Source organism: Mobula hypostoma, chromosome 3, assembly GCF_963921235.1.
Source record: "Mobula hypostoma chromosome 3, sMobHyp1.1, whole genome shotgun sequence".
Classification (NCBI taxonomy): Eukaryota; Metazoa; Chordata; class Chondrichthyes; order Myliobatiformes; family Myliobatidae; genus Mobula; species Mobula hypostoma.
Window position 1 is genome coordinate 170,227,352 of NC_086099.1, and position 22,361 is coordinate 170,249,712.

At 41.1% G+C, this 22,361-nt stretch overlaps 1 protein-coding gene across 1 annotated transcript in view; it reads left to right on the top strand.

Moving 5' to 3' along the window:
• ctnnal1 (catenin (cadherin-associated protein), alpha-like 1) overlaps positions 1 to 22,361 on the top strand; it is a 326,511-nt gene that overhangs the window by 228,882 nt on the left and 75,268 nt on the right. The window contains exon 5 of the mRNA XM_063044087.1: positions 1,371 to 1,460. Within this exon, the coding sequence (XP_062900157.1) occupies positions 1,371 to 1,460 (90 nt within the window). The remainder of the gene's footprint in view (positions 1 to 1,370; positions 1,461 to 22,361) is intronic.

Sequence of the window (22,361 nt, forward strand, 5' to 3'; positions counted from 1 at the left end):
TGGGACTGTACCTTCCAGGATGATTTATTACATTCTTCTGTCCTCCTCTGTTGTTGCACAGTCTTGTGGAACTGCAGGAGATGCCTGCCCTCTTACCACCACCTTTTCTATCATCTGGGGTTGCAAATCCACCTTCCATGTGAAATAGTGATATACTTCTTCCAATAAGTACCGTCAACTCAGTGAATACAATGTGGTCGCTTCTATTTTGGAGGAACCAAATGCATGTTGGGCAATTGCATTGCAAAACATTTCCGTCCAAAAATGGAATCTGGATCCTCTTGTTGCCAAATGAGAAATTCTACTTGGAATTTTGAAACTGCATTCATTGCTGTCTCACTCCCACCTTGATCCATTGTCTCTTACACTCTTCCATAGCAGCTCAATGTAACACCATCTCATCTGTGACTGTACATATAACAGACTTTCAGATTTCGTAACTTCAAATAATCAGCATTCTAGCAATTTTATGTCCTGTATTACTCCTTAATTCCTTTGGTAATTTAAGATTGTTGTATCTCATTTCCACATAAGATATTTTTGTTACTTTGCACTTGCACCCTTTTCATCTTTTCACCACTCTTCCCTTTCTATTTCTTAAACTTCTCCCCTCCATTGTTCACCCAGTGGAAAAACAAGCTGGACACTCAGGGACTTGGGCTATATGTTTTTCCTTTGTGACTATGTTTTTTTGAAATCGTAACCATATGTGCTACATGCTGTGTGCTGTTGGCTATGTGTGTTTCACCTTGGCCAGGAAGAATGTTATTTCGCGTGGCTAAATTCATGTTTGGTTGAATGAGAAATAAACTTAAACTTGAACTTTTCACAGTTCTGATGAATGACTTTGAGCTGAAACCTTAATCCTGTTTCTCTACCGATGCAGTCTCACTTACTTTCTGAAAATATCCAGCTTTTCTGTCAATATGAATCCAAATTTTGTGATAATGCTTTAAAACAAATTAAAACTAAAAAAATGAATTGTTTAGAAAACAGATAACAATGAATTTACTGAGTTGCTGCAAGATTGTAATGGCCTTCAGGAAAGGAAATATTCTATCTTTAGCCACTCTGATCTTCAGTCCCATGACAATTTTGATAATCTTAGTTGTTCTGAAATGTCTTTGATAATCATTCCATTATGTGTCAGGTTGAGAAATAAATCTTGACTTTTCCAGCATCATTTATTTCAAGGGGATAAATAAAAAAGTATTTTTTGTCATTTTTATAAACGCTGTGTTAACAATCACTGTCATGGGTATGCCTCCGTAATATTCAAAGTATGGCGACATTCATAATGCCATAAATTGCATCTAACCCACTAACTTGATGTAATGTTGTGTAAACGTTGCATTTGATTCATTTTTCAGGACCTGAAGGATGAAAAGAAGAAAGCGAGGATGGCAGCTGCCAGGGCAGTACTAGAAAAGTGTACAATGATGCTTCTTACAGCCTCAAAGGTAACCACTCGGTGGGCAAAATCACCCTATTTGCAACTTGGTATCCTCAGCTTTATTTGTTTACTTCTGATTTTAAAAAAAAAATTATTATTGAGCTATTTGGTGCTGCGGATTGATCCTGAAGAAGTTGATGATCTTTAGTTATAAAACAAGTGACTAATGAGATGTGGAATTATTTTGGCAGGAAACTTTGACTTTGAACTGTAATTGTGACTAGTTTATGTGTCATTTCACTTGGTAATGTATTGAAACACTGCACAGATTGCTGTCCAGTTGATAAATAGGCGGATCATTCACTAAAAACCTGAAGAATCATATTTTCTCTTATTGTTGTTTGAAATCTTTTAAAATGATCCTGCTGAAGATCTATTTGACTATAGAATGGAATTAAAACTTGGGTTGCTGGAAATTCAAAAAAGGTTTGGTAACTTTTTGAAAGAAAATGGTAATCTCCTGATTTTGAATTTGGAATTGCTGCCTGTTGCTCCTAATCTAACAGGAAGCAGTCTGGAAATATCCACCATGATGCTGCATACACATTACCTCTTCTAACTGTCTTATTTGATTACTGGAGTTCACCATCTCTTGTGAAATACAACCTTCAGGAAATTGTCACGAATACTATCGATCTCAGTTGTCCTACTGTTAGGTAAGCCCTATAATATGGGGTTTCCCATCTCCTGATTAATATCCTTTTCAGACTTTCTACAGTAATTGCATAGTTGTATTGAGGAATTTGTTTAACTTTGCCTGTATGGGCATTTACCTCCTTCTGACTCAAGCTCAGCAGGATATTGACTGCTGGCATTCCCTAGTTTCAGAAAGAGCACTACTTTCCTTAGTTATTAGCATTAAATGTGAATAGATTATTTAGCATAATATTGTGTGTAAATTTATCCTTGGGGCTGAAAGGTGCGGCTGGGTCTGCTTCATCTCGCTCATTACCCTTGTCTCATGACATGTTGCATCATAATCAAGCTCCAAGCAATTCTTGTTCTCGCTGAAGAGGCTTCGTGTACTTTAATGGCCCTCTTGTTTTCTTTTAACTGTTGCACTTGTCTTTACGGTTACCATAAGGATGTGTTGTTGAGTGATAGAGCAGCTAACATGCTCTGACTTCAGTTTGTGTCTCAGCTGTACAAACAAGGAAATCATCATGGGTTGTCAAGTCTGTCTGTCCAGCTGCCACACAAATCTTTGTACAAACTTAGTTGTCACCAATATACTCTTCTGGAAAAACATTTGAATCAGTTGTTTGTAGCACTGAGCCCTTTAGACATTTTATTACATGGCCTCTTTTTGCTCTTATCTTTATCTTCATTTTCATCTCGCTTTCACTTCCTGCTGCATTCATCCCATGCAAGAGGCAGAGGAATCTCTTCCCCAAAATTTCTTAAAAGCTGCATTTTGTAAATCTCAGCTCTTTGGCCTCTGGCCATTGATTTGCCATGATAACTCTTATGTTTCAGTTGCTCCTACACCTTTTGTTTTTAATATCTTTATATCAAAAGAATTTACTTTGTTTTCAATTTTTTCATTGTCACATAGCCCTGAGGTTCACTATCTTATTCCAAAAAATTTCTGTACATCAGACAAATAGATATAGATTTAGCCATCAATCACCTGATCTACCGGAACCTTGTGTCTCCTTTCTCTCCTTTCATTTATCAGAACTCTGCAACTCATGGAGATCAAAGAGTAACTAGCAAATTCTTTCCTCTATTTCCTTAATCCCTTCCCTTACTTTCTTAGCCCCTTGCATTCTTAGCCCCTTACGTTTTTTGCCCCTTACATTCTTGCTCCCAACAGAATAAAGTACAAAGTATATATATTATCAAAGTATGTCTCCCTTATACAACCTTGAAATTTGTCTCCTTACAGGCAATCACAAAACAAAGAAGTCCAATAGAACCCATTAAAAGAAGACTGTCAAACACCTGATGTGCAGAGAGAAAAATAAAAATTGTGCAAACAATAAAAATAAGCAAATTACATTCAGAATTGAAGTTCACGAAAATGCGCCATCACTGCAGCCAATTCAGAAGCCCACAAACACATTAGAAAATCTTCCAGTGAACATCTCGTTAAGGGCAATTTGACACAAAGATCATTTGTTGAAACTCTCTTTTGGAATTCTTCTGAGCTACAGTACTCAAGGTTTCCCTGTGTCCTGGCACAAACATACAAATGTCGCCAGTTATTTTTCTGTCATTCACACATAATTGCAATGAATTCATTTTGTTTGCAAAACGTCCTTCCAGCTACCATAAAAATATTTTCATCAAACTGCTTATATCCATTATCCATTTGAGATTGTGTAAAGTTCCTTGGTCTTTGGATCTGTACATTTCTTTTTGAAAGTATTATTCCTGTACCATAACCATTGTCTCCTATATCCTTGCATGCAGTATCGCTACCCACAACTTTCTGTTATGTTCCCAACATCCTTGAACATCTCATTGTCTCTTAAATCCAGGTAGCCAGAAGGGGATACTGCTAACTCATAAGTTCATACACAGATCCATGTTGGAGCTAAGATTTAATGACTGATAATAATTTCCTTATTTGTACTGCTGGGACACCAACTCAAAATGGAGCATGTTAGCTCCACAATCACTCATTTTCAGTTCTGAATATACCCAGTAATTTTAATACTTTTTTCCCGAACAATGAAATAGCCCGAATCAAATGGCTATCTAAATATGATTGATACAGTATTGGTGTTTTCTACTGTGTCCTGCCCAGCCTTTCTGTAGCCACTAATATTTTGTCCACTGAAACCCCTTCCTTTGTGGCTAGAACGTCTCAGCTTTAGAGATCTTATGGAACCCTTCAATTAAACCTTTGTTTTGCTGCTTTTTGCTTTACAGATGATTACAGTTTCTCTTGGAGTGCTGATTCCATGGAAATTTCTCCATCATTTTTGCCATTTTTAAATTTTAATTAGACTTTGCCATTATCTGCCTCCAGACTTAAACTGGTCTTAACACCCCTTTGCAAATCCAACCTGACTTCAGCAAGCATATCTCACTGCAGAAACTCAGCGTTCCCTTCTATAGTCTCCTCTCTTCCTTTTCACTGCCGCGATTTCAATATCCTTATAATTTTGATGTTGCGAAGCCTACATTGAAAATAGATTATGATGTCAAATTTTACTGTTACTATTTTCCTGCACATGATTCCCCCCTCACCTTCTCATTCCAGTTTCTGTCCACTTCCTTTCCAATCCTGATGAAGGGTCTTGGCCCAAAACATCAACTGTTATTCCCCTCTATAGATGCTACCTGACTTGCTGAGTTTGTCCAGCATTTTATGTGTGTTGCTCAAATTTTTCAGCAAAATCTCATGTGTTAATAGTCCGTAATACTCATGTTCCTGTCTGTACAAATGCATCCAGCATTGAGCTGGGGAAGATCCTATCAGGCCTTAGGGTCCTCTACAACTTAATACACTTGTAAGAGAGCCATCACCTCCTAATTCTTGATATCAGCATGCCCTGGAATCATCCATGTCACATGCCACGCCCTGGAATCATCCATGTCACATGCCACATGCTAGTCAGAGTAGAAATAGGAGGATATTTCAGATGAATACGTGGCTTGAAAAATGGTGCAAGGGGGAGGGATTCAAATTTCTGGGGCATTGGAACCAGTTCTGGAGGAGGTGGGACCAGTACAAACAGGACGGTCTGCACCTGGGCTGGACTGGAACCAATGTCCTGGGGGAGCGTTTGCTACTGTTGTTCAGGAGGATTTAAGCTAATGTGGCAGGGGGATGGAAACAAGTGCAGAGAGACAGAGGGGTGTAAAATGAGGGTAGAAGCAAAAAGTAGTAAGGTGAAAAGTAAAAGTGGCAGGCTGGCAAATCCAGGGCAAAAATCAAAAAGGGCCACTTTTCAACATAATTGTATGAGGGCTAAGAGTGTTGTAAAAGCAAGCCTGAAGGCTTTGTGTGTCAGTGCAAGGAGCATTCGTAACAAGGTGGATGAATTGAATGTGCAGATAGTTATTAATGAATATGATATAGTTGGGATCACAGAGACATGGCTCGAGGGTAACCAAGGATGGGAGCTCAACATTCAGGGATATTAAGTATTCAGGAGGGATAGACATGAAAGAAAAGGAGGTGGGGTGGCATTGCTGGTTAGAGAGGAGATTAACGCAATAGAAAGGAAGGATGTTAGCCAGGAGGATGTGGAATCGATGTGGGTAGAGCTGCATAACTCTAAGGGGCAGAAAACGCTGGTGGGAGTTGTGTACAGGCCACCTAACAGTAGTAGTGAGGTTGGGGATGGCATTAAACAGGAAATTAGAAATGCATGAAATAAAGGAACAGCTGTTATAATGGGTGACTTCAATCTACATATAGATTGGGTGAACCAAATTGGTAAGGGTGTTGAGGAAGAGGATTTCTTGGAATGTATGCAGGATAGTTTTCGGAACCAACTAGAGAGCAGGCCATTCTAGACTGGGTATTGAGCAATGAGGAAGGGTTAGTTAGTAATCTTGTCATGCGAGGCCCCTTGGGTAAGAGTGACCATAATATGGTGGAATTCTTCATTAAGATGGAGAGTGATGTAGTTAATTCAGAAACAAAGGGTCTGAACTTAAAGAAGGGTAACTTTGAAGGTATGAGACGTGAATTAGCTAAGATAGACTTAAATGATACTTAAAGGGTTGACAGTGGATATGCAATGGCAAGCATTTAAAAATCGCTTGGATGAACTACAACAATTGTTCATCGCAGTTTGGCAAAAGAATAAACCAGGGAAGGTAGTGCACCCGTGGCTGACAAGAGAAATTAGGGATAGTATCAATTCCAAAGAAGAAACATACAAATTAGCCAGAAAAAGCCGCACGCCTGAGGACTGGGAGAAATTCAGAGTCCAGCAGAGGAGGACAAAGGGCTTAATTAGGAAAGGGAAAAAAGATTATGAGAGAAAACTGGCAGGGAACATAAAAATTGACTGTAAAAGCTTTTATAGATATGTGAAAAGAAAAAGAGTGGTTAAGACAAATGTAGGTCCCCTACAGACAGAAACAGATGAATTGATTATGGGGAGCAAGGACATGGCAGACCAATTGAATAACTACTTTGGTTCTGTCTTCACTAAGGAGGACATAAATAATCTTCTGGAAATAGTAGGGGACAGAGGGTCCAGTGAGATGGAGGAACTGAGGGAAATACATGTTGGTAGGGAAGTGGTGTTAGGTAAATTGAAAGGATTAAAGGCAGATAAATCCCCAGGGCCAGATGGTCTGCATCCCAGAGTGCTTAAGGAAGTAGCCCAAGAAATAGTGGATGCATTAGTGATAATTTTTCAAAACTCTTTAGATTCTGGATTAGTTCCTGATGATTGGAGGGTGGCTAATGTAACCCCGTTTTTAAAAAAGGAGGGAGAGACAAACCAGGGAATTATAGACCCGTAAGCCTGACATCAGTGGTGGGGAAAATGCTAGAGTCAGTAATCAAAGATGTGATAACAGCACATTTGGAAAGCGGTGAAATCATCAGACAAAGTCAGCATGGATTTGTGAAAGGAAAATCATGTCTGACGAATCTCATAGAATTTTTTGAGGATGTAACTAGTAGATGGATAGGGGAGAACCAGTGGATGTGGTATATTTGGATTTTCAAAAGGCTTTTGACAAGGTCCCACATGGGAGATTAGTGTGCAAACTTAAAGCACACAGTATTGGGGGTAAGGTATTGATGTGGATAGAGAATTGGTTGGCAGACAGGAAGCAAAGAGTGGGAATAAACGGGACCTTTTCATAATGGCAGGCAGTGACTAGTGGAGTACCGCAAGGCTCAGTGCTGGGACCCCAGTTGTTTACAATATATATTAATGACTTAGACGAGGGAATTAAATGCAGCATCTCCAAGTTTGTGGATGACACGAAGCTGGAGGACATTGTTAGCTGTGAGGAGGACGTTAAGAGGATGCAGGGTGACTTGGATAGGTTAGGTGAGTAGGCAAATTCATGGCAGATGCAATTGAATGTGGATAAATGTGAGGTTATCCATTTTGGTGGCAAGAACAGAAAAACAGATTATTATCTGAATGGTGGCCGATTAGGAAAAGAGGAGGTGCAACGAGACCTGGGTGTCATTATACACCAGTCATTGAAAGTGGGCATGCAGGTTCAGCAGGCGGTGAAAAGGGCGAATGGTATGCTGGCATTCATAGCAAGAGGATTCGAGTACAGGAGCAGGGAGGTACTACTGCAGTTGTACAAGGCCTTGGTGAGACCACACCTGGAGTATTGTGTGCAGTTTTGGTCCCCTAATCTGAGGAAAGACATTCTTGCCATAGAAGGAGTAAAAAGAAGGTTCACCAGATTGATTCCTGGGATGGCAGGACTTTCATGTGATGAAAGACTGGATCGACTAGGCTTATACTCTCTGGAATTTAGAAGATTGAGGGGGGATCTGACTGAAACGTATAAAATTCTAAAGGGATTGGACAGGCTAGATGCAGGAAGATTGTTCCCGATGTTGGGGAGGTCCAGAACGAGGAGTCACAGTTTGAGGATAAAGGGGAAACCTTTTAGGACCGAGATGAGGAAAAACTTCTTCGCACGGAGAGTGGTGAATCTGTGGAATTCTCTGCTACAGGAAACAGTTGAGGCCAGTTCATTGGCTATATTTAAGAGGGAGTTAGATGTGGTCCTTGTGGCTAAAGGCATCGGGGGTATGGAGAGAAGGCAGGTACAGGGTTCTGAGTTGGATGATCAGCCATGATCATACTGAATGGAGGTGCAGGCTCGAAGGGCCGAATGGCCTACTCCTGCACCTGTTTTCTATGTTTCTATATCCTTCTCCTTGGTGACTACCAACGGGAGATACTTGTTCAGTGCTTCACTCACTTCTCCTGGTTCCATGCATTAATTCCCTCCTTTGTCCTACCCTTTCCATAGTTACCCTCCTTAAAGTTCAAAGTAGATATATTATCAAAGTACATGTATATGTCACCATATACAACCCTGAGGTTCAATTTCTTGTGGGCAGACTCAATAAATCCAATAACCAGAACAGAATCAATGAAAGACTGCACCAATAGTATGGACAACCAGTGTGCAAAAGACAACAAACAGTACAAATACAAAAAAGAAAAAAGGGAATAATAATAAATTCATTCATTCATTAATATCAAGAACGTAAGAGGAAGAGTCCTTAAAAGTGAGGCCATAGATTGTGGCCCGTGATGGGGCTAGTGAAGTTGAATAAAGTTATCTTCTCTGGCTCAAGAGCCTGATGTTTGAGGAATAATAACTGTTCCTGAACCTTGGTGGTGTGAGTCAAGAGGCTCCTGTACCTTCTTCCTGATAGCAGTGGGAAGAGACCATGTCCTGGATGGTGGGTGTCCTCGACGATAGAGGCTGCTTTCCTGCGACAACACTGCATGTAGATGTACTCAATGGTGGGGAGGGCTTTACTCATGATGGACTTGACTGTTTCCACCAGTTTTTGTAAGATTTTACGTTCAAGGGCATTGGTGTTTCCATACCAGGCAGTGATACAACCAGCTGGTATACTCTCCACTACCATCTGTGCATGGTAGTTTGCCTCCCTGGTGCCAGGGTCCGGGATATTTCTGATCGCGTCCAAGATATTCTGAAATGGGAGGGTGAGGAGCCAGAGGTCGTGGTACACATAGGTACCAATGACATAGGTAGGAAAAGGGAAGAGGTCCTGAAAGGAGAATATAGGGAGTTAGGAAGGGAGTTGAGAGAAAGGACCGCAAAGGTAGTAATCTCGGGATTACTGCCTGTGCCACGTGACAGTGAGAGTAGGAATGCAGTGAGGTGGAGAATAAATGCGTGGCTGAGGGATTGGGGCAGGGGGCACGGATTCAAGATTTTGGATCATTGGGACCTCTTTTGGCGCAGGTGTGACCTCTAGAAAAAGGACGAGTTACACTTGAATCCTCGGGGGACCAATATCCTGGCAGGGAGATTTGCGAGGGCTACTGAGGTGACTTTAAACTAGAATGGTTGGGGGGTGGGAATCAAATTAAAGAGACTAGGAGAGAGGAGGTTAGTTCACAACGGGGGGATGGGAACAAGTGCAGAGAGACAGAGGGGTGTAAAATGAGGGTAGAAGCAAAAAGTAGTAAGGTGAAAAGTAAAAGTGACAGGCCGACAAATCCAGGGCAAAAATCAAAAAGGGCCACTTTTCAACATAATTGTATAAGGGCTAAGAGTGTTGTAAAAGCGAGCCTGAAGTCTTTGTGTGTCAATGCAAGGAGCATTCGTAACAAGGTGGAAGAATTAAAACTGCAGATTGTTATTAATGAATATGATATAGTTGGGATCACAGAGTAATGGCTCCAGGGTGACCAAGGATGGGAGCTCAACATTCAGGGATATTCAATATTCAGGAGGGATAGACATGAAAGAAAAGGAGGTGGGGTAGCATTGCTGGTTAGAGAGGAGATTAACGCAATAGAAAGGAAGGACATTAGCTGGGAGGATGTGGAATCGATATGGGTAGAGATGCATAACTCTAAGGGGCAGAAAACGCTGGTGGGAGTTGTGTACAGGCCACCTAACAGTAGCAGTGAGGTTCGGGATGGTATTAAACAGGAAATTAGAAATGCGTGCAATAAAGGAACAGCAGTTATAATGGGTGACTTCAATCTACATATAGATTGGGTGAACCAAATTGGTAAGGGTGCTGAGGAAGAGAATTTCTTGGAATGTATGCGGGATGGTTTTTTGAACCAACATAGAAACATAGAAACATAGAAAATAGGTGCAGGAGTAGGCCATTCGGCCCTTCGAGCCTGCACCACCATTTATTATGATCATGGCTGATCATCCAACTCAGAACCCAGCCTTCCCTCCATACCCCCTGACCCCTGTAGCCACAAGGGCCATATCTAACTTCCTTTTAAACATAGCTAATGAACTGGCCTCAACAGTTTGCTGTGGCAGAGAATTCCACAGATTCACCACTCTCTGTGTGAAGAAGTTTTTCCTAACCTCGGTCCTAAAAGGCTTCCCCTCTATCCTCAAACTGTGACCCCTCGTTGTAGACCTCCCCAACATCGGGAACAATCTTCCCGCATCTAGCCTGTCCAATCCCTTTAGGATCTTATACGTTTCAATCAGATCCCCCCTCAATCTTCTAAATTCCAACGAGTACAAGCCCAGTTCATCCAGTCTTTCTTCATATGAATGACCTGCCATCCCAGGAATCAATCTGGTGAACCTTCTTTGTACTCCCTCTATGGCAAAGATGTCTTTCCTCAGATTAGGGGACCAAAACTGCACACAATACTCCAGGTGTGGTCTCACCAAGGCCTTGTACAACTGCAGTAGTACCTCCCTGCTCCTGTACTCGAATCCTCTCGCTATAAATGCCAGCATACCGTTCGCCTTTTTCACCGCCTGCTGTACCTGCATGCCCACTTTCAATGACTGGTGTATAATGACACCCAGGTCTCGTTGCACCTCCCCTTTTCCTAATCGGCCACCATTCAGATAATAATCTGTTTTCCTATTTTTGCCACCAAAGTGGATAACTTCACATTTATCCACATTAAATTGCATCTGCCATGAGTTTGCCCACTCACCCAACCTATCCAAGTCACCCTACATCCTCTTAGCATCCTCCTCACTGCTAACACTGCCACCCAGCTTCGTGTCATCTGCAAACTTGGAGATGCTGCATTTAATTCCCTCATCCAAGTCATTAATATATATTGTAAACAACTGGGGTCCCAGCACTGAGCCTTGCGGTACCCCACTAGTCACCGCCTGCCATTCTGAAAAGGTCCCGTTTATTCCCACTCTTTGCTTCCTGTCTGCTAACCAATTCTCCACCCACACCAATACCTTACCCCCAATACATGTTGAGGAACCAAGTAGAGAGCAGGCTATTCTAGACTGGGTATTGAGCAATGAGGAAGGGCTAATTAGCAATCTTGTCGTGAGAGGCCCCTTGGGTAAGAGTGACCATAATATGGTGGAATTCTTCATTAAGATGGAGAGTGACATAGTTTATTCAGAAACAAAGGTTCTGAATTTAAAGAAGGGTAACTTTGAAGGTATGAGACGTGAATTAACTAAGATAGACTGGCAAATGACACTTAAAGGGTTGACGGTGGATATGCAATGGCAAGCATTTAAAGATCGCATGGATGAACTACAACAATTGTTCATCGCAGTTTGGCAAAAGAATAAATCAAGGAAGGTAGTGCACCCGTGGCTGACAAGGGAAATGAGGGATAGTATCAATTCCAAAGAAGAAGCATACAAATTAGCCAGAGAAAGTGGCTCACCTGAGGACTGGGAGAAATTCAGAGTTCAGCAGAGGAGGACAAAAGGCTTAATTAGGAAAGGGAAAAAAGATTATGAGAGAAAACTGGCAGGGAACATAAAAACTGACTGTAAAAGCTTTTATAGATATGTAAAAAGAAAAAGAGAGGTTAAGACAAATGTAGGTCCCCTGCAGACAGAAACAGGTGAATTGATTATGGGGAGCAAGGACATGACAGACCAATTGAATAACTACTTTGGTTCTGTCTTTACTAAGGAGGACATAAATAATCTTCTGGAAATAGTAGGGGACAGAGGGTCCAGTGAGATGGAGGAACTGAGGGAAATACATGTTGGTAGGGAAGTGGTGTTAGGTAAATTGAAGGGATTAAAGGCAGATAAATCCCCAGGGCCAGATGGTCTGCATCCCAGAGTGCTTAAGGAAGTAGCCCAAGAAATAGTGGATGCATTAGTGATAATTTTTCAAAACTCTTTAGATTCTGGATTAGTTCCTGATAATTGGAGGGTGGCTAATGTAACCCCGTTTTTAGAAAAGGAGGGAGAGACAAACCGGGGAATTATAGACCGGTAAGCCTGACATCGGTGGTGGGGAAAATGCTAGAGTCAGTAATCAAAGATGTGATAACAGCACATTTGGAAAGCGGTGAAATCATCGGACAAAGTCAGCATGGATTTGTGAAAGGAAAATCATGTCTGATGAATCTCATAGAATTTTTTGAGGATGTAACTAGTAGATGGATAGGGGAGAACCAGTGGATGTGGATGTGATTTTGGATTTTCAAAAGGCTTTTGACAAGGTCCCACATGGGAGATTAGTGTGCAAACTTAAAGCACACAGTATTGGGGGTAAGGTATTGATGTGGATAGAGAATTGGTTGGCAGACAGGAAGCAAAGAGTGGGAATAAACGGGACCTTTTCAGAATGGCAGGCAGTGACTAGTGGAGTACCGCAAGGCTCAGTGCTGGGACCCCAGTTGTTTACAATATATATTAATGACTTAGATGAGGGAATTAAATACAGCATCTCCAAGTTTGCGGATGACACGAAGCTGGAGGGCAGTGTTAGCTGTGAGGAGGACGTTAAGAGGATGCAGGGTGACTTGGATAGGTTAGGTGAGTGGGCAAATTCATGGCAGATGCAATTGAATGTGGATAAATGTGAGGTTATCCATTTTGGTGGCAAAAACAAGAAAACAGATTATTATCTGAATAGTGGCCGATTAGGAAAAGGGAAGGTGCAATGAGACCTGGGTATCATTATACACCAGTCATTGAAAGTGGGCATGCAGGTACAGCAGGCGGTGAAAAAGGCGAATGGTATGCTGGCATTCATAGCAAGAGGATTCGAGTACAGGAGCAGGGAGGTACTACTGCAGTTGTACGAGGCCTTGGTGAGACTACACCTGGAGTATTGTGTGCAGTTTTGGTCCCCTAATCTGAGGAAAGACATCCTTGCCATAGAGGGAGTACAAAGAAGGTTCACCAGATTGATTCCTGGGATGGCAGGACTTTCATATGATGAAAGACTGGATCGACTAGGCTTATACTCGTTGGAATTTAGAAGATTGAGGGGGGATCTTACTGAAACGTATAAAATCCTAAAGGGATTGGACAGGCTAGATGCAGGAAGGTTGTTCCCGATGTTGAGGAAGTCCAGAACAAGGGGTCACAGTTTGAGGATAAAGTGGAAGCCTTTTAGGATTGAGAGAAGGAAAAACTTCTTCACACAGAGAGTGGTGAATCTGTGGAATTCTCTGCCACAGGAAACAGTTGAGGCCAGTTCATTGGCTATATTTAAGAGGGAGTTAGATATGGCCCTTGTGGCTAATGGGATCAGGGGGTATGCAGGGAAGGCTGGTACAGGGTTCTGAGTTGGATGATCAGCCATGATCATACTGAATGGCTGTGCAGGCTCGAAGGGCTGAATGGCCTACTCCTGCACCTATTTTCTATGTTTCTATAGAAGTTTGCCAAGGTTTTAAATGTCAAGCTGATCTTCACAATCTTCTAAGGAAGTAGAGGTGTTGCAGTGCTTTCTCCGTAATTGCATTTATGTTCTGAGCCCAGGACAGGTCTTTTGAAATAATAATACTGAGGAAATTAAAGTTGCTGACGCCCTCCAGCACTGGTCCCTGATGAGGACTTACATGACCTCCAATTTCCTCCACCTGAACTCAATGATCGTGTTCCCCCGACCTTGAACACTTTGATCGATCTTGCTCTTGGCGTCTGAATAGTTTATTAGCAGCATTTATTATCAACACCACAAATGGCTCACCTTCTCAGTCAGATTGCCAACAATGGTTTAATCGTGCTAATCTCACCCTTGTCTATTTTAACCCAATTTGTGCCAACCAGTGGATTCTATTAGATCAACTACCAACTGTGTCATTCGATGGAGTTCCGTTTCATTTGTTTAGTTAGAGTGGTTTCATTGTTGTTATGACCTTGATTGAACACCTTCCCCAGACAAAGGCTCTCCACCTAGTAGAGACTATCATTTTCATTTGGTTCCTTTCTCCGTATCTCAAGGCAAGATTTTCTCACTTATTTACTTTATCACCAGCTACAATGAGTGGCACTATATGCTTTCTGTTTTCTCAACTCCAACTCCCATTGCATCTCCATTTCTTCTTCTCCGATTCTACATAAATTCCCTTCTCCAATTTCACAATAACTGAAGACCTTGTGATCCCCATGTTGTTTTATTCTTCCCATCATTTCAATGAGATAGGTCTGTCTGTTTTGACATCCTTGATTCAGTCTTCCCCCTGGGCTTCCAGTCCCTCTGTGTTCCTCCTGCTGGCAGGAGTAAGGGTGGAAGCTTCCCTCACTCACTTAAATCTGCACTTCTGATGACCCATTCTTCCGATTATCCAACTTCGTTCTTCATTCAGCTTAACATACCTGCAGTTGCATTTCTCTTCAACCATGCTTCTGTTGGAGTATCTCTCTAGTCTTAAAATTGCCACAAATTTTCATCCCGAGGGAGTGTTTCTGATAGGGTTCTCATCTCCAGTCCCTTAAATCCACCTCGTACAGACTTAGTTGTGGCAGGGAACTAGTTTTGCCACTCACTGTGAGGCCGGGTTGGACCACAACCTCACTCCCATGTTCTCATACTGATTGCAGGATCATCTTGAAATTGCAATCTGTTCACAATTACTTCCTGGAGCCCCAGGGGTCAATCTGATTTACTCTCATTGAAGATGATGCACATGTTAAATTGTTCTGCATAAATTTATGGTTCCTCTAGTATGCTTTTGAAATGTAAATTCTGTAATATAGATCTAAATTATTTGAAATGTAAATTGTAATATGGTAGTAGAATTATGCTCATCATTTGTGGTGACCCAGTTTGAGCAAGAAATTTAAAAGCTTTGGCATTAAAAATTAGAAAATAAAGTTGTCAAGTTTTGCTGGAGGCTAAAAACTACATGAAATTGAGTGAATTTTGACAGTTATCTGTGAAGATGGAAATTAATTAAATGCAAGATGGGTATAGGTGATAGTGGTTAAGAACGAGACCTCAATGGCCAAAGAAATTAGTTATTTGGAAAGAATATACCTTTCCTGAATGTAAAATCACGAACAGAAGAAAATCTGCAGATGCTGGAAATCTATGCAACACACACAAAATGCTGGAGGAACTCAGCAGGCCAGGCAGCATCTGTGGAAAAGAATACAGTCAACGTTTTGGGCTGAGACCTTTCATCAGGACTGGTGAAAAAAGATGAGGAGTGAGAGTTAGAAGGCGGGAGTAAGAGAGAACAAAACACAATGTGATAGGTGAAACCATGAGGGGGAAAGGGTGAAGTAAAGTGCTGGGAAGTTGATTGGTGAAAGGCTGGAGAAGGGGGAGTCTGATAGCTGAGGACAGAAGGTTATGGAAGAAAGAAAAGGAGGAGGAGCACCAGAGAGAAGTGATGGGCAGGCAAGGAGATAAGGTGAGAGAGGGAAAAGGGGATGGGGAATGGTGAGGGGGTGCATTACCGGAAGTTTGAGAAATCGATGTGTATGCCATCAAATTGAAGGCTATCCAGACGGAATATAAGGTATCGGTCCTCCAGCCTGAATGTGGCCTCTGTGACAGTAGAGGAGGCCATGGACTGACATGTCAAAGTGGGAAGTGGAATTAAAATGGGTGGCCACTGGGAGGGAGATCCAGCTTTTTCTGGCAGATGGAGTGTAGGTGCTCAGCGAAGTAGTCTCCCAATCTACGTCGGGCCTCACCAATATAAAGGAGGCCACACAGGGAGCACCGAACACAGTATATAACCCAACAGACTCACAGGTGAAGTGTCACCTCACCTGGAAGGACTGTTTGGGGCCTTAAATAGTAGTGAGGGAGGAGATATAGGGGCAGATGTAGCACTTGTTCTGCTTGCAAGGATAAGTGCCAGGATAGAGTTCAGTGGGGAGGGATTAATGGACAAGGGGGTCACATAGGTGCGGAAAGCAGAAAGTTGCGGGGGGGGGGTGCGAAAAGATCTGCTTGGTGGTGGGATCCCGTTGGAGATGGCAGAAGTTCCGGAGAATTATGTGCTGGATGCAGAGACTGGTGGGGTGGTAGGTGAGAACCAGAGGAACCCTATCTTTGGTGGGGTGGAGGGCAGACTTGTGAGAGCAGAGTTTCCTGAATGTATGTTGATTCAATGAAAGTAAATGAAGGATTACCTAAAAAGTGTTCAAATCCATTTGGAAATAAGAATCAAGCAAAGTACAATAAGTGATATTAACTGCTTTACTCAGAAATGAAATGGAAATAGTGTACTTTTAAGATCTGTGTTTTAAGAAGCAGTCCACTTTCTTTCAGGGGAAAAGGCATCATGACAAGCAATGGTTGATATGGTAATCAGCATTAGCTTCTCCACAGTAACTAAATAATTGATTTATTAGTTTGTCTAGTTTGTTCAGAAAGTCTTCTGCCAACATTATGTTGGAAAATATTTTTGATCTCTGCTGAGGAATTTTTTTATGTTGATTGAAAGACATGATAAAGCCTATTCCTCTGAGATCAGTCAGCAGGTGGGCAGCCAGTCAAAGTTTCTGACAGTTAAGGACTAATGATGGGATTGTTCAACCTGGGGTCATAGACAGAATGGACAGGAATGTTTCTGCCTCTGTGAGGTAAAAAAACAGTATCAGCTCCATGAATGCTTTCTCAACCTAGTGCATACCATTCCCAAACTCGTTACATAGTTAACTCGAGGAAGGTGAAGAAAAGGGGGAAAGAAAAAAAATCTCTGGGTCTGGAAAATGTCTATTTCTCTGAGAAGTTCAAGAAACTTGAAGAACAACAGTGAAGTCTGTAAGCTGATAAATTGTTCCAAGTGTAGTTGCTGATATCTGAAGTTGATGGGATGTTACCAGATGGGTATTTTACAGTTTGTTACCAGGACCTCTGCTGTTCATGATAGTTATAGCTGATCTTTGGGGTCTAGTAGAATTCGTCAATGTTACAGAGTTGTAATAAAAGGAAATTGAGGCTGTGACTTTGTTTTGATGTCATTTTGATTCTAGAATGAGCTGAAGGGTTAGCGGGATGGGAAAACCTTGTCAGGCTGAATTCTTACCGTTCCTAAAATATTTTTAAAATTAAAATATATTTTAAAAAAAAGATATTGCAAAGATAATTTAGATTATGTGGTGAATATATTGACTGGCCTGGTATGGAAACACCAATGCCTTTGAACGTAAAATCCTACAAAAGGTAGTGGATTCAGTCCAGTACATCACAGGTAAAGCCTTCCCAACTATTGAGCCCATCTACATGAAATGCTGTCATTGGAAAGCAGCATCCGTCATCAGGGATCCCTACCTACCAGGTCGTGCCCTCTTCTCCCTGCTGCCTGAAGGTACCGACGCTTCAGGACTCACACCACCAGGTTCAAGAACAGTTACTACCCCTCAACCAAGGTAACTACCCTCACTTGGTTCATTATTGAAATGTTCCTATAACCAATGATCTCACTTTAAAGACTCTTTATCTCATTATCTCATGTTCCCGCTATTTATTGCTATTTAGTTATATCTGGATTTGCAGAGTTTGTTGTCTTCATCACTCTGGTTGATCTTTCACTGAACCTATTATAATTACTATTCTATGGATTTGCTGGATATGCCCATAAGAAAAAGAATCTCAGGGTTGTATATGGTGACATATATATACACCGATAATAAAATTTACTTAGAACCTTGAACTTTGAAAACAACATGCTAATATTAGGGAATCACTAAATCTTAATACTGAGGAGTGTAAAGTAATATTGGACTGTATAATATAGTTTGGAGATGGGTAGTAAATCACAGCCTTGCTAGTATTGTCCAAATAATGTGAGTGAATAAACAAAAAAAAGAGTATGTATAATCCAGGGTAATTTGATAAATAAAATTAGAGTGGTAGATTACAAAACACTGAAATGCTTTATTTTAGTTGTCAGAAACAAATAAATGGTCTGATATACATGTTTGGCTTCAATATAAGCCTTTAGAAAATGTGAAGTAATGAAAGGGACTTGTTGAAATAAATATACAAAAGTCATTAGTGCAAAATTAGGAAGAAACAACAAAATGAAGAGAGATGGCTGATTTGCTTTACACTTGAATTTTCATTGAGGGTTAACACTTGCCTGTTGTGTAGAAACCTGGTTATGAATAGACTTCTTCTCACTGAGGCAAACACTCATTTATCTAAAGCACATACATTTTAATTCATGAGAAAGTAAAATCCTTTTAGGAAATAAATTGCTACTTAGAGATGCTTAAGTGAAGGAAATGGGTTGGATATATTTATGATAGATTTTTGCAGAGCAGGGGAATTGAGGGTTATGGGGGAAAGACAGGTAGGTGGAGCAGAGTCCACAGCCAGATCAACCATGATCTTACTGAATGGTGGGTCAGGCTTGAAGGGCCTGCTCCTGCTCCTGTTATGCTCCAATGAATTATCTTCATTCTCATTATTATACTGTCATATTCACCACAAAAGGATTGTGCAGTTATTGACTAGGAGTTGTCACTTGTTTTAGTATAATCATGGACAGTCCACAAATGGAAGGTTTTCTTACTGATTCCAAGATCACGATGCTGTAATGTTGAAAACATTTAGAATCTTATTTTGGAGAACTTTAATTCTAGCTGAATCTAAATATCTCTTAAGTGACTTCCAAAACTCAGTTTTTAGGAGCTATTGAGCCATCACCATTTCAGACATGGCAGAAATAATTCTCCAGCTGATACTGAGACTCTTAAACTGGAGAAGTGAAATTATTGTGAGAGTTGATAGAAAATTCAATAATCCAGAGAAGATAATCTTGAGCAGAAGGTGATTTAGACTGAAGAAAGATATTTTTGGTACCAACTATAGGATCTTGTACATGATGTATGATTTCACCCCCCCCCCCGCCCCCCCCCACTAAACTTCAGAGCTCAAGAAGATTCATGAATGAGTTCTGGAGTCTTTGCAGCAGATTTTCACTCCGTCAACAAGGGACTTACCAGAGCAATATTCCTAAGAGGTATTAATCACACTATAATATTCATTGTGTTTTCCCTGCTGAGGATTCTAGCCTGATGGCAATATGTTTCCAACATGAATGGTTCTGAGCTCTGCTAACAAGCTATAAGTTCGCAGCTTTGTTGCTTGATCATCTGTATCTAATATGGTGTTTGTAAAATCGAGATTTGTTAAACTGATGTCTAAGTTCCTTCTTAGTATCCTTTTCTAGATCTAAGTTAAGCCACAGAGTTCAATAAAAAACTGTGCTGTTTAGTTAACAGTCATATTCATAAAAATTTCAAGCAAATAGCATGCAATCTATCTTTTGCGTTTGAGTTTATGTTGTGAAGGAGTTAACTTACATTTATCGTACTACACTCAAATTTTCAGTTGGTTCTGGTCTCTCTTATCATTTAGTATCCAAATAATTGCTTCAAAACGTGTTTCAAACTGTAGTTCACTATTGCTGACTCTGCAGTTTATAACACTAATTCAGACAAGGCTCCACTGTTGATAATGTGAAATCCTTTCCTAGGTTCCATTATCTTTTCAGCTGTTGTCAATCTTGTTCTTGATTTATTTTGCTTTTACTTCCATCCTTATTCTGCTACACTTCATTCCTTGTGAATTTGTATTCTTTTCTCGCTATGGCCCCAGCAGCCATTATCAAAATGAGGCAACGCAAGACCATACAAGTTCCTTATAAGTAGCCTAGCTGATGTCCAATGCAGGAAGGGTGTGATTTTGAGGATAAAATTTGGAATGACTGCCCGTTGCAATGCAGAGGGAATGTTACATGATTAGAAGTGCATTTTTTGAATGAGATGCTATGCTGTGTGCTTTGGATTTAAGTCAACCAAGAATCTGAAATTTCATCAAGAAAATGCAGATCATATGATTATTATGACATTGTTTGTGGAAGCAAGCTGTGTACAAATTGGCTGCATTACAAGTGTAAATACTGAAGCTACGAAGTGACTTGGAATATTTATTTATTTGGAGATACAGCGAAGAACAGGCTCTTCCATGCCAATGAGCCACACCACCCAGCAAGCCATCGATTTAAACCTAGCCTAATCAAGGACAGTTTACAATGACCATTTAACCTATTAACTGATACGTCTTTGGACTGTGGGAGACATACAAAACTTCTTCGGACACTGGAGTCTAATTCCAAACTCTGTGGCCTTTGAGGTGTAATAATGTTGTTCTGCTACGGTCCCATGGCGCCCACATTAAACGGCCCCAAAGAATGTAATATAAATACAAACCTTGGGTTGATCTATCTTCATTCCCATTAGCCCACAGGGTTATTGAATCATATAGCACAGGAATAGCCCTTCAGCCCATTACATACATGCTGACATTTTCCCACCTATGATAATCCCATTCATCTATACTGAAGGAGGTTAAAAAAAAACAATCTAATTTACCCCATTAACCTAAAAAAGTTAATTAAAAGTTGCCAATCATTAGAAAAGTAATTTCTCCAATTACCTCAGATCCTGTTCTTCTGGAAAGATGACTTGCTTCAATTTGTCTTCCGTTAGTTAGACTAAATCAGACATTAGGAATTTTGGATTTGTAATATTTTCTCCACTAAAAAAACTACACAAAATGCTGAACTGGCAGCTGTTATAATTCCTCAGTAAGGCTAATTGGCAAAGGTCCAAGCGTTTGTCAGTCTAGAAGTTATTGCAGTAATGCTAATCATTTTGTGGAGCAGTATATGACCAGTTCACGACTACCATTCTCAAAACACCATCACTTTGCAGCAATGCCAGCATGCTGTAACCGAGGAAGGACTGCGGACACAACTAAAATCAGCGAATGGGCATCCTTGGGTGACTCCAATACCCCCAACTCGTTTCCCTGTTGTTTAGTACGCATGGAAAGGTTTGAGGTGTTAAAACCACATAGCTAAGCCACTGATCACCATTAGTTCTGCAAAAATATTAATGGGGCAGATTTTCTGCTGACTCTGGGCTGGCTGGTTGCCTGAATTTGGGCCACGTTGTTTCCTGTAGGGCATGGCCATCCACCACAAGCCTTACTCTCAGCTGAGAGGAGGGGCCCTTTTCCGGCATCATGTCACACAGATGTTCAGCCTGGTGTCCAACGTAGTATTGTTGAAATCTTCTTATCATATTTACTTCTATCATCTCCCCTGGTAGCTCCTTCCAGGCACCTACCACTGTTTGTGTAGAACAACACCATATCCTGTAAATCTCCTTTAAACTTACCCCCCTCCTCACCTTAAATATATGTCTTCTAAATTTGAACATTCCCATCCTGGGAAGAAGACTCTGAATGCCTACCCTGTTTATGCCCCTCATAATTTACTATACAATACTTTATTCGGGTCCCTCCTCAGCCTTTGATGCTCCAGCAAAAGCAATCCAAGATTCTCCATTGTCTCCTTATAGCTAATACACTTCAATCCATGCAGTATCCTGGTGAACTTCACCTGCACCCTCTCTAAAGCCTCCACATCCCTCCTGTAGTGAGGCAGCCAGAACTGCACACTGTGCTCCAAACATAGCCTACCTAATGCTAATTAAGGCAAGCAAGTTATACTGCCTTTACTATCCTTTCCACTTGTGTTGCGACTTTCAGGGAACTATGGACTTCTACTCCAAGATGGTTCTGTGCATAACTGTTGCTAAGGACCCTGCCATTTGATCTTCCATAATGATGGATTAAGCTCCACCCCAGAATCAGAATCGCAGTGAATATCTTGAGCATATGTCATTCCATTCATATTTTTTTATTTTTATAAATAAATATATATATATATATAATGTATGTGTGTGTGTGTGTGTATAATATATATATAGATGGGTGGCATCCGTTAGTCTCGCGAGACCGTGGATCTGCGCCTGGAAAGTCTTGCTTCAGTCTGCGTTAGAGCAGCATCTGTTGTGGCTGTAGAGTCCCTCAGCAGCAAGCCTCAGCTTCTCTTTTCCTCTTTTTAGACCTCTGCATAGTTCCAGCCTCCAGTGAGAGCGATCGCTTGCGATGTCCTCCCTCCTCCCGACGTTCATGTTCAGTGACTTCATGTCTCTCTTGCAGACATCTTTGAAACAAAGATGGGGCCACCCTTGTGCTCTCTTGCCA